We start from the raw sequence: 13452 nt of genomic DNA on the forward strand, positions 1-13452 counted from the left end.
CTGTGTATGGAGGGGGTGGGAATGATCCTTGCTGTAAAGATTTGTTCCCTCTTTTGAGCTACTGCATCCATAGGTGTCCAGTTCATTTTTGACAATTTCCAATTTTCTTAGATTCACACTACATACATTCCATGTTCTGATTATTAATGGATGTTTACAGCTGTGTCTCTTCATTTTGAGTTGTCCCCATCTGCAAATGAAGGTCCTGCAGACTTTACTTCAGTCACGTCATTACATTCAACTCTACTTTGAGGAGGCAGCTCTTGCCCAGTCATATTTTGACTGCCTTCCAACCTGAGGGACTCACCTTCTGGTACTGTATTTGACAGTGTTCCACTGCTATTTATAAGGTTTTCTGTGTAAGTATTTGAAAGTAGTCCCTATCTCCTTCATCCTAGTCTGTCTTCATCTGGAAGTTCATCTGAAACCTGTCCACCATGGGTGACCCTGCTGGTATTAAAACAGCAGTGGCATAGCTTCCAGAATGACAGCAACATACAAGCCACCACAGTACCACACACTAACCCACAAGTGGTGGTCCCATTATTGGTGATACTAAATTTGATCACTTGATTAAGGTGGTATATACCAGTCTCTTCACTATAGATAAATTCCCCTCTTTGTGACTAATACGTCATTTCTGTTCTCAAACAACTTTTCATCCAATCTTTTACAGTCTTCCCTGATTTTTAGTTATTACGGTGTTAACAGCAAAATGGTAATTTGTTTTCTTAATTTTATCATGCCATTCACATTTATTTAGCTGGAATTCTTCTATAAAAATGAGGTTTTCCTCTTCTCTCTCATCCTTTCTTAGCATTATCATTAAATTCAATATATTAGCATCTACTCCTACCGTTATTATTTACAACATTCAAATTATCCGTAGTATGTCCAGGGATGCCCATTCATGCCTGACTCAATAAACTGTTTTAATTGATAGTAACAAAATCCACAATATATTCCTGACAAATTCCTAACAATTCTGTATACTTTCTTCTCTAAAGTTTTTAAGTTACATAACAAAACCACTACTGATTCAAGTTTGTTAATCTGTAGGGCCCAATATGATAGCCTCTGGCTGTTTAAATTTAAACTCAAATAAAACATAAAATGTAGTTCTCCTCAGCTCCATTAGTGGGACTGGAGAAGGTCCGTAGCCATACGCATTAGTGGCTGGGGTACTGGGAGTGCTGCTCTGGAAGAGAAGGAAGGATGGACCTGTATTCCCGAGCAGCACTGGTGAGGACAAACAATGTTAGCCACATAACTTTCAGTTGTCTAGGGGCTACATTTTTTAAAAAAATAAAAATAAATAGGTGAAATTAATTATTGAGCTATTTGACCTTTTATATATATATATACTCAACTTTCCCAACTGTTTATTTGGCATGTGTCAACTTGGACTAGTCACATTTCAATACTGAAAAGCTATATATGCCTAGTGTCTACTACAGTACATAGCACATTCTAGAAAATAGCTTTTTAATGAAGTTGGAAAGGTCTTAGAATACCATCATCTTAAAAATACGGAAAAAAAAAAAAACAACCCTGATTATATCTCATAACTAAGACCACAGCCTGCATAATACCAACACGTAAACTGTTTTAAACATTATCCTTTAGTCCCCTCTTTAATGCTTTATACAATTTAAACTTGTACTTTTTAAATCTCCAAATTTAGATTCTTTCAAAATTAAATTACCTTGCTGCTTTTAATGTTTCTTCTGCAAGACCTTCTTCTTTTACTAGTTCTTCAAAATTCACAATATCTTCAAGATCAGGTACAAATCTACATCATTTGTGAAAGAACATAGTAAAGTAAGATATAGCAGCATTTGCTACATATACGAAAATAGTACCGTAGGACTCTAAAATTTTCAACTACATTATTTGGAAAGAAATTGTTATTTCAGTTATATTATTAGCATTACATCTTCAGTACCAAAATTATTTTTTAGATATGAATAACCAAATTTTAATCCTTAAATTCAAGTAATATCTAAGGTCATTCACAAACTGTAGTATAGATAACATAAATTAAATGTAACTTTAAAAGCAATACAGACTTTTAAAGTTCTCCTACAGTCTTACAATTTATGGAGTAAAAAATTCAACTAGTAGAATTAATGATTTTCTTTCCCTAGATAATCTTTAAATACACCAATAAGAACAAACACATCCTCTGCAATGCTACTTACAATAACAATTTAAATGACATAAATATGTAAATGACATAAACAAGGCAAAATGATGTCGCTTCCTTACCTAATGGCATTGCTGCTACAGTGAAGACCACCAGATCTTATCATTCGTATGTAACCCATAGCATTACCTTAAAAACACACACACACAGTCAGATTTTCTATAAATACCTCTGAGCTCTAATAGCCAGGAATACAGTGATTAGAAAGCAGTCAGTATCAATGCCTCCACTCCTAAGTACCAACAGCGTCTCCTGTGGTTTAACTTAGGTCTTGTTCCATACCTGTACGCGTCTAAATTTTTTATTTTTAAATTTAACTTTCCTTTAGGAAATCAAAAAATTTAAAAGATGATTGCATAGAAAAAAATATTTTTAAAATTCCTTATCCATAATTTCTTTACTCTCACACTGAAAATCTTTGGTCTGGCCTTCTCTGAATGTTAGGCTTTTCTACTCTACATATCTAAGAAGAATTTAAAAATTAGTATGTCCAAATCAAACTCAAGATCTTTCTCAATTATATTTCCTATCTCAAACACTGGCAAATCTATCCTCCCAGGTGCTCTGGCCAATGTCCTGAGTCATCCCTGACTCCTGGTTTTCTCTCACACTTCATAGCCAATCTGTGGGCAGATTAACTTGCTCTGCTTTCCAAATATAATCTGAATTCAATAACTGTTCATCACCTTCACAGCAATTCCCCTATTCCAAACCACCGCCACTTCTTCAACGGCCTCCAGAGTCTCCCACTTCCACTGCTAGCCAGCACCCTGCCCTGCCCTGTCCTGCTGCCCATCTTTTATCTGCACAGCAACTAGTGATTCGTTTGAAACTAAGTCCGAGCCAATCACTCTTTTTCTGAAAACTCTCCGATGGCTTTCCATCTCAGACTAAAATCCGTACAGCTTCCGAACTCAGCTCAGCCCTGCACTGTTTTGCCCCCTGAGGCAGTTCTGCTGTCAGACCCTCCCACTCTTGTCTTCATTAACTCCACTCCAGGCCCTGGGTGTCCTAAAGAAGCTACACAGATACAGGCTTCCCACTGACTCATCTGTGTCTGCAATGCTCTTTTCCACGGTTCAGTTCCTCACTTTATTTAGGCCCTTATTCATCTGCAACCCCACCAGAACTTTCACTGAAGATACAGCACTCCTTACCCCATGTTTACATCTTCACAGCACTTATCACTGACATAGTATACACCATTTTGTGTCTGCCCGCATCAGAATGAAAGGCTTTTGTTTTCTTTACTCTGAATCCCTATACCCAAAATGGCCCAGTTCAGAGTCAACTCAACAATCATTGAACTGAAATGAACTGAACTGAGCTGAGAGAAAGAACATACAAAAAGGTAAGCAGCAGCTAACATTTCGTCAGTACTACAGCCCCACATGCTCCAGGTGTGGTGCTGTAGGATAAGCACTGGACTGCTAGCCTCAACATCAGCAGTTCAAATCCACAAACTGTTCCTCGGAAACTATCAATCAGAACCAACTCAATGGCATTTAACAACAATGCTTTACATACATGATCCGATCAGAGGTTTTACACGACCTCACAAAGTAGAAATCATTGAATCTATTTTAAGGCCTATCCCAATATGAGAAAGAATATTAAAATATAGTTTTAATGTGCATATTACAAAAATGAAGTAAGTAGTTGCTTTGTTTTCCTCCAAACTGTCAGATCAATCTTTGGACTGATCAACGTATGATAGAGGCGAGAGTTGAACCCAGGTCATCAGATTCAGAGTTTTTATACTTAATCACTGCACAACTTTCCTCTCACTAACATACTTTGATCTAGGTCAAGTTATCTTCTGAGTGTCCTCAGCTGTTAAATTAAAGCTTCATGAGAGAAGCAACCTTAGTTTACTGTAATACAGAACACCTAAACACATTTAATATCCTCAATAAGTACCCGTGAAATGCAAGAATGGAAATAATACTTCACAATACAGGTGAGTTTTAAATTAGTAAAAATATGGGAAGAATTTAGTATATAATAAATGTTAACATATAAAGTATTAGCATGTTGTAACGTAGTGGTTACGAATCGGACTGCGAACCGTAAGGTCAGCGGTTCGAAACTACCAGCCTTTCCTCGGGAGAAAGATGAGGCTTTCTACTCCTGTAAAGATTTACACCCTCGGAAACCCTGTACAGGGTCGCTATGGGTCAGAACCGACTCGATGGCACTTAACAACAACAACAACAACAACAACAACCATTCAATAAATGTGATTACTTCAGCAGGCAGATTATAAAACTAAGAGGCTTCATTTTGCTCCCAGGTGAGATCACTCATTTAACAAGGCTTATAAATGATCTACAAGCCCAAGAATGCCAAGGATTGCCAACAGCTACTATAAGCTGATATAGACAAAGAAGGACCTTCCTCTAAAGGAGGGGTGGGGAATGTACGGCCCAAGGGCCCTATGTTGGTGTTAAGTGTCGTTGAGTAGGTTCCAAACCATAGCAACCCTGTATAGGGTTTCTGAGGAGCAGCTGGTGAGCTTGAACTGCTGACCTTGTGGTTCACACCGACTTCGTAGTCCAGCACATTAACCCACAGCGCCACACCAGCACTCCAAGGGCCGTATAAGGCTCGCGAGATCATTTGGTCTGTCCTGCCCAGGCAACTGCAGTTTCAGCCATCACGCAAGTGTTGTTAAGTGCCAGTGAGTCATTTCCAACTCACAGTGACCCTGTATAGCATTTAAAAAGAGCGGCAGGTGGGTTTGAATCACTGACCTTTTGGTTCAAACCGACCTTGCAGTCCAGTGCATTATCCTGCAGCGCCACACCAGGACTCCAGCCATCAACATTGTGTGTGTTAAGTGCCATCAAGTCGGTTTAGACCCATAGCGACCCTGTGTAGGGTTTTCAAGCACCAGCTGGTGAGCTTGAACCACTGACCCTGCAGTTCAAAAGGCTTTGCAGTCTGACGCATTTTAACCCACAGTACCACACCAGGACTCTAGCCATCACATTGTTGTTGTAATGTGCCATGGAGTCGGTTCCGACTCACAGCGACCCTGTACAGGGTTTCCAAGGCTAGAAATCTTTACAGGAGCAGAGCCTCATCTTTGTCCCGTGGAACAGCTGGTCGTTTCCAACTGCTGACCCTGAGATTAGCAGCCCGATTCATAACCACTACGCTACCAGAGCTCCTTCAGCCATCACACTGTTGTTGTTGTTGTTGTTTCTGTTAAGTGCTGTGGAGTCGGTTCTGACCCATAGCGATCCTGTATAGGGTTTCCAAGGAGCAGCTGGTGAGCTTGAACTGCCAGCTTTGCAGTTCAAACGGCTTTGCAGTCTGGTGCATTAACCCACAGCGCCACACCAGGACTCCCCAGCCATCACATTAGGAGTGAGTTAATTAACAGGCTAATTTTTTAATTGATAATGTTGTACAGCCCACGAATGGTGTTATAAAATCTGGCAGAAAATTGGTTGTCCACCCCTGCTCTAGAGCATCCCCCTGCATTCAGACTTCTAGTTTCCAAAACTGAGAAAATAAAATTTTTCTTTCACATTTGAAGTAGTTTTTGCTACAGTAGCAGTAGAACAAAAACCAGTTCAGAATTTACTAATTACCTGGTGTCTACAACTATGAAAAACATGAACTCCTTTGGTTTTAGAACTGAAAAGCCTACTTTAAGGCCCAACAACACAACTTATATCTCTGAGTTTCTCTTTCTCCATCTTTATACTGTGACTGGATGCCCACAGCACAGGTTACTTTGAAGCCAATAATTAGAGAAAATGTGTTATCAAAAACTCTTAGTATACAATTTTATATATGCTTTTTAAATCTTGCTTTTTAATGTAATATATCACATTTTAAAATGTTAGCACTACCTTAAATAGCATAAGGACAGGCAAGGAATTTCATGTGTAAGTAGGAAATGATGTGATGGTTGGTGGTTGTGTGTCACCGAGTCAGTTTCAACTCACGGCAGCCGTGCATAGGGCTTCTGAAGCTGTAAAGCATGATGGGCGCAGGGACCCTCATTGTTCGCCCATGGAAGGACTGGTCAATTTCAACTGCTGACCTGGCAGTTAGCAGCTCAGCTCTTAATCCAATATGCTACCAGTTAGGAAAATTAAAACATTCACTACCTTATCTTTAAGTTTATAGGTAACTAACTTGTTAACTTAAATTATCATCTTTTCAGGCAAATGTTTTATACCTTCCACTTAGGCTGTTACTTGAAGGAACCACTTTACACAGACAGGGTGGCTAAGAGTTGGTACAAACTTGATGGCACGTCACAACAACTGATTTATAATTATGAATAAGGCCTTTGAAGTGAGTTACTTATTAAGTTTATTTTAAACTTAATTGAAGAGTTCTTTGTAACTTACATTAGCCTACAGTCTATCAATTATTTCTGCATCAACAGTCTAATAACATCTGAATTTTTTTTTATAAGAAAATTATCCTAGTGGAACACAACTGAGTCCAAGCTGTTTACTGAATTTCACATAAATAACGTGAGCCTTCAACATTTGTTTGCCAACCGCTGACTCCTCCAACCTCTTAAGAGTGCTATGCTAAATTTTTTATAACAACGTGTTTTAAAAAACGTCCAGCACTTACACTGAAGCACAATTGTCAAATGTAAAAGGCACGCTTGCATTATTAGCATAAAAACAATGTATGAGATAATTAATATATGACAAAGATCCTTAGGATTTAGACTATCTTTTCCAAAGCTGTTCTAATTACTTACCTATCTGACTGATGAGCTGCCTGAATTGATCAAGATAGCTCTGTCCCTCTGGTGATATTCCAAGTTTTCTGATGCCGCGATTGAATTTTTCTGCTCTTTCAAAAGGATACTAGAAAGATAATTTTAAGACTACCTTTATTAAAACATAAATTGCCTACCAAATCAACTATGTCAATCTCTTTTTGAATTTTGTATTCCCACTGTGCTTTAAAAAATATATATCTATATCACTCAATTGTGACAAAAAAATTTATAGAGCAAAAAATTACCAGTGTTCAATGTCCACATAAAGTGAACATTTTTCTTTTTGATATTAACTAGGGGAAATAAAAATCAACGCCATTAAACTTCAGTTCCTCACCACATGCATGAGTCTCTGTTAAGATAGGGAAAAGAGACCAATTCCTCCCAGACACATTTGTGCAGAGACATGGGCTCAGCATTTCTGTGGACTGAAGGGATTCAGGGACTTATAAACACATTCCTTCCCAATTATCATTCATCAGTAGGGCTAAAATTTCTAGTAGCCATCACCAATAAGAAATTATCTTTCCAACCTTATTTGACTAAGAAAGTAAGAAAATTACCATTTTATAACAATAACAAAAGCAATTTTTACATAATAGCATGATAATGTCTCTAAATATTCATAATTTCTGTTCCAGTAAAAATGAGATTGTACAGTTCTCTATGGACAACTCTAACTCCTTGTTTTATTAGATTGATAATTAGCAATTTTGGAGTCCTGGTGTGTTGCTGTGGGTTAATGTGCTAGACTGTAGTTAGTCTGAACTGCAAGGTTGGCCGTTCAAGCTCATCAGACACTTCTCGGAAACCCTGTATCATATATGTCACAACTGACTCAATGGCACTTAACAACAACAATTGGCGATTTTTTATAATTAGAAATTTTTGGAGTCCTGCTACGGTGCTGTGGGTTAATGTGTTAGACTGCAAAGTCTGTCTGAACCACAAAGTTGATAGTTCAAGTTCATCAGTCACTCTTCAGAAACCCTATACAGGGTCAGTATGAGTCAGAACCGAATCAATGGCACTTAACAACAGTTAGCCATGTTATTACATTATTTCACTAAAAAGTAATATTTTGCTGTTCTGATATTGAAGAGAACTAATAAATGAGAGGGCTGGAATTAAATGAACCTTAGGAACTGGTAACCAGTTGCCATGGAGTCAATTTCAACTCACGATGCCCCATGTATGTCAGAGCAGAACTGCGCTCTCTGAGGCTGTGAACTTTTTGAAATAGATCACCAAGCTTTTCCTCTGAGGTACCTCCAGGTACCTTTAGGTTATTCATTGAGTACTTAGCCATTTGTGCCACCCAGAGACTCTAAACTTTAAGGGTCATTAAAATCGTTTTGGACGTGGGAACTAAGTGACACAACCCTCTCAGCCTGCTGGTCCTTTATCCACATGGTGACACATCCTCCAGACTTATATCACATACAACTGAGCAGGCTTTTCACTTCACCATCCATAGATACATGAAAGCCATCAGATTCTATTGTCAACTACAGTTATCAGTAGCAAATAGGATTAGGAGGGAAGAGAAGGGGGGGGGGGGCACATTTGTTTTACGTACTTTACATTATTTAACTGTTCCAAAATGAGCATGCATTGCTTTTGTATTAAGTTCAAGAAAAGTTGACATTAATCATTTAATTTTTCCTTATACTTTAAATCTGCTAAAAACCAAGTCAAGATATAAATAATGAATTTTAGATAAACATTTGCTATGCCCTGAACAGCTGAATCAGAAAGAATACACAGAATACCTTATGATCATTTTGGTCCTTGATTTCCCGGAAAAATCGAATATCTTTAATCAATCTGGATTTGATATGTTCATCATACATAAACTGGCTAAATATATAGAACTTCTTTTTCAAAAACTGGTAGGTGAAATTAACCTATAATCAAAATTCAAAATATTGACGAAGTTAATATGAAAATAAAATTTAAATCAATGCTACTGAGTAACAATGATCTAAAATCACTATTTAAAAGGTCTAATTTAACCTGATAATATTTAAATAAATGAAGTTTTATACTGTCCATAAAAATATTTGTAAGATCCTCTACATCATTACTAACAAAACAGAAAACAGTCTAATAAGAGGATTAGGAGCTACAGTAATCACAAAACCAGACTGAAGACTCTGGTTTTTAAGCCACACTGTATTTCTACATCTCTAATATTGCTTATTACTAACCACATTCCAGAATGAACTGAAAGTAAGAAACAGGATGCTCTTGGACCTCACCTGAAAGCACCTTAGCTTAAGAAACTATGTTCTTGCTTACGCTACTTTAGGTTCCTCCCAACAGGCCATTCTACTACTGCTCCCTTCAGTCAACAGTCCACACTACAGCCAGTCATCTGCTCAAAATCCCCAAAATGCTTCTCAAGGCTCTACAGATCCAGACCAATAGCCTCAACAAATCCTTACATGCAACCTGTGACCTCCGCCTACTACTCAGCCTCACCTTTACCACCTTCCCTATAACTTCTTGGGCACTACTTTCTGCTCCAATGCACCATCCCCTCTACCAGAGGCCCTTTGCACATGCTGACCTCCCTCTATGGAAGGTTCTCCTCCTTGCAATGGTTTCAGATCTCAACTCTTCCTACAAGAACTTCTCATGGAGATCCCCCTCTTCTTACAGGACAGGATATGACTGCCTACAGGGTCCCTCCCTCTCTGTCCCTCCCCTCCCTAGGCCAGCAACCAGAATATGGTTTCCCCATTATATGCTGTCCTAACAAAGGCATCCTTCTATCCTTCAGTCGTTCGTTTACATTCATTAGTGTGATTAGCTGATCAACATCTAGATCCTTCAGTGGACTGTAATCACCATACCAACAGGGACCATATCACTTTGGGTTATTAATGCGCTGAACTGCAAGGTCAGCGGTTCAAGCTCTCCAGCCGCTCCTCAGAAACCCTATACAGGGTCACTAAGAGTTGGAACCAACTTGACAGCATTTAACAACAACAGTGCTCAGAGCAGAGCTTAAGATACACAAAACATCCTCAGTAATGGGAGTTATCCACATAGGGATCCTGTGTGAAGGATAAATTCTTCCTTGACCTCTCTGTCAACTACCAAACAATCATGCACATAACAGGCAGCCCACTGCCACTGCATCAATTCTAACTACCCCCAATAAGTTTCTCATGAAAAGTGTCTGAACGATGTGACTCACTTTCTGAGACTCCATGGAATCTATGTTCTTCTCCTCAATCCCCAACACTACTGATAGTAACGACCCTGAGGTAAAGGCAAAGTATCTCTAAGTGACTGCATACTACAGAGCATCCATCACATGCAGTACATTAATAATACCAACCTCAAAAACAGAAATGCAGTATGTTTACCAGATTGTCAAAAACTATAAACTACTACACAGGGATCTACTACCACTCCCTGCCACCCCCAAAGTTCTTACTGTGGTATTCATGATTCCTGTGCCATGTGTTCGAATGGAATTAGCAATGTGCCGAATATTAATAGTATTCAAATGTTTGTTATTGCTTGTCCGTTCAATAAAGATCTACAATGAAACAAAGTCATACTTAATAACAACACAATCCACAGCAAATACTGACCAGATGGTTATCCAGAGAAAATTTTCAAAGCTACTTCATTAAAGACAATCTAATTGACAAGTTATCCCAGAAAATAGTACAGTCAAAACAAAGGAATACACATGATTATCTCTACAGCAATTGTTTTTTAGTTTATATGACTAATTTTCACCCATTAAGAATTAATTCCTTATTGTTGAATGGCAAACTTATCTGCCCTATAAACTTCACCCAATTTATAATCTAACATTAAAAAACCAAACCAACAAACACATAGAACATCAGGTGAAGGGCCTCATATTAACAAGTATTTTTCTTCTAACAACAAATCAATTCCTTGCCATTCCCACTATAGTCACCCATATGAAAAAAAATTTCTAAAACCCACTCACCTGATTGTTGAGATTATAGAGGTATCGAGACACAAATATATGAATGTTTCTCATAATTTCCAAAACATCCAGACCCTAAAACACAATCCACATAGAAGTTAGACCATTATTAATCAGTTAAACTTACATCAACAGAAATACTTTTTGATTATATTAGGTTTCCCAACAATCATCCAATAATTTTCAAGAAAGAACCACCACACCAAAGGTATGACAGCAAAGGTTAAAAGAGCCTTCTGAAATGGACAATCAGGATACCTCCTCGGTGGCCTCCTGGTGGTTTACTCTCCCCGCCCCCGCTTTATGTAGTCAGGAACACTGAAATGGAAGCATTCAGAGGTCCACGAGCCCAATCATTTTCCTCACTCTCACTGAGAAGATTCTGGCTTGTCTTCCTAAGGATCACCACATTTTTAACAGAGTAAACTCATGGCTAAATTCTAAAGGTTGTTGAGAGACGTTGGAGAACACTGCTAAATACCTACTATATAGTTTTCAGATACTTCTTGTTAAGTGGCATCAAGTCAGTTCTGACTCAGAGACTTGGTATGTGTAAAGTTTCAGAGGCTGGAACTCTTTACAGGAGCAAAGTCTCATCTTTCTCCCATAGAGCAGCCGGTGGGCTCGAACTGCTGACTTTGTGGGTTGCAGTCTAGTGCTTATCCTACAGAGCTACTGTGCTCTCCTTTCAGATTCTGAAAGGAATCTCTCCTGTCAAAGATTCTGATAATGTCATAGATGAAGTAACTGAATCTAAGAAACTCCTTCTAGGTCAAATAGCTAGTAAGAGGCAGAACCCATGGCACTTAGAAAGTAGAATTCCAAATCCTTATGCTTCTTTTGATTATAATTGTTGTTGTTTGACTCTGTATAGGGGTTCCAAAGACCAGCTGGTGTGTTTGAACCATGTGGCTAACAGTCCGGTGCTTGTCTTACAGTAATACATTGGGACTTTCTGATTATAACAGACCCTTAACGTGTGCATTATCTATTAAGAATCTATCATTCTTCAGATATTATTCTAATTCCCAATGATATCACTTGTTGTTGTTGTCAGGTGCCATCACTATAGCTTCCTAATTAGAACTCATTGATTATATATTTATTATAGCTTTTATCATCTAAAAATTTGTTTCCTCGTTTTTCTCTCCCATTAGATTATGAATACTGAGATGAAGGTTTCTATGTATTCTTTGAGTGTACCTCTATACCTAGCTTAGTGCTAAAATGAAACCAGTCCTAGCAACAGTCTACGTGCAGCAGGATAAAAGACTAGTGATGGCCCTGGAGGTGTAACTATAGAAATTCTGAAACAGAATTCAGTGTTTGGGGGTAAATACACAAGTATGAGACAAGTCTGGATTATTTTAGCAATAATTATATGTAAATTACCTAGAAACATAAACTATTATACTCATGATATTGGTATATTGTAAATTAGCTCACTGAATGAACAAAACCAAATGCTTCTTGACATTCCTCATGTTAAAACCAGACACATTTATAAACAAATATGCTTAAGCATTTTTCCTAAGATGTTAAAGGTTACATACATACTGTGATTGTTAAGTGCTGATGAGTCACTGCCAACTCATAGCAACCCAGTAGAGAGTTTCCAAGGAGCAGCTGGTGGGTTAGAACCGCCAACCCTGCAATTCCACAGTGCCACATAAAGGCATACATACTATTGTTGTTGTTGTTAAGTGCCGTTGAGTCAATTCCAACCCATAGCAGCCTTGTATAGTATTTCCAAGGAACAGCTGGGGTGAGCTTGAACCGTCAACCTGGTAGTCCTAACAGCCTTTGCAGTCCAGCGCTTTAACTCACAGCACCACACTACACCCAGGGCTAAAGTCCATAACCATGACCTTGACTGATTTATTTACAATTCTGCAGAGGTTACCTCAATATGCTAATGTTTCTGAAAATCTATGTGTGTTTCAAATACTCGATAGAAAGCTGGTTGTAATCAGAGAGCCTGTGGTAGATGCTTTCACAGAGAACATTGTTTTAAGTGTCACTGAGTCAGTTCCAAATCAAAGAGACCCTGTATAGGTTTTCCCAGGAACTGCTGGTAGGTTTAAACAATCAATCTTGCATTAGCAGTCCAGTGCTTATCCTACTGTTTAATATTTTGCTCTTACCAAGTATGAGGCTTCATTTCTAAAAAAAGAAAGAAAAAAGGGTATTTCCTTTAAGCAGAAATTTCCTTAAAGCAGAAAAAGACTTCTTAAAGACACCCTGTCAGCATACAGCAGCCACACAACTGCTACTATACCTGCTCCAGAGTCTGACTAGGGAGATGCGCCTCTGTCATAACCAGTCCATAACGCTGCGTAGCTAAGTTCCTCATTTCACTGTACGTGGCCCAGTCGTGAAGAGCTACTGTTGTCAGATTGTAGAAAGTCTTGTCCAGGTAGTGAGTTACATATGCTACCGTGGGAAAAAAGATGGAAGAACAGTTTGAATCATGAACCAGCAGAAAAGGAAAAGAAAAGAAATGGA

General features: G+C 38.4%; 1 protein-coding gene across 1 annotated transcript in view; it reads right to left on the minus strand.

The window, feature by feature from the left end:
• KIAA1033 (KIAA1033 ortholog) overlaps positions 1–13452 on the minus strand; it is a 66413-nt gene that overhangs the window by 12873 nt on the left and 40088 nt on the right. The window contains exons 22-28 of the mRNA XM_006871074.1: positions 13226–13380; positions 10948–11022; positions 10417–10521; positions 8741–8875; positions 6945–7053; positions 2269–2335; positions 1706–1792 (exon numbers count right to left, since the gene is read on the minus strand). Coding sequence (XP_006871136.1) covers positions 1706–1792; positions 2269–2335; positions 6945–7053; positions 8741–8875; positions 10417–10521; positions 10948–11022; positions 13226–13380 — 733 coding nt within the window. The remainder of the gene's footprint in view (positions 1–1705; positions 1793–2268; positions 2336–6944; positions 7054–8740; positions 8876–10416; positions 10522–10947; positions 11023–13225; positions 13381–13452) is intronic.

Source organism: Chrysochloris asiatica, unplaced genomic scaffold (assembly GCF_000296735.1).
Source record: "Chrysochloris asiatica unplaced genomic scaffold, ChrAsi1.0 scaffold00160, whole genome shotgun sequence".
Classification (NCBI taxonomy): Eukaryota; Metazoa; Chordata; class Mammalia; order Afrosoricida; family Chrysochloridae; genus Chrysochloris; species Chrysochloris asiatica.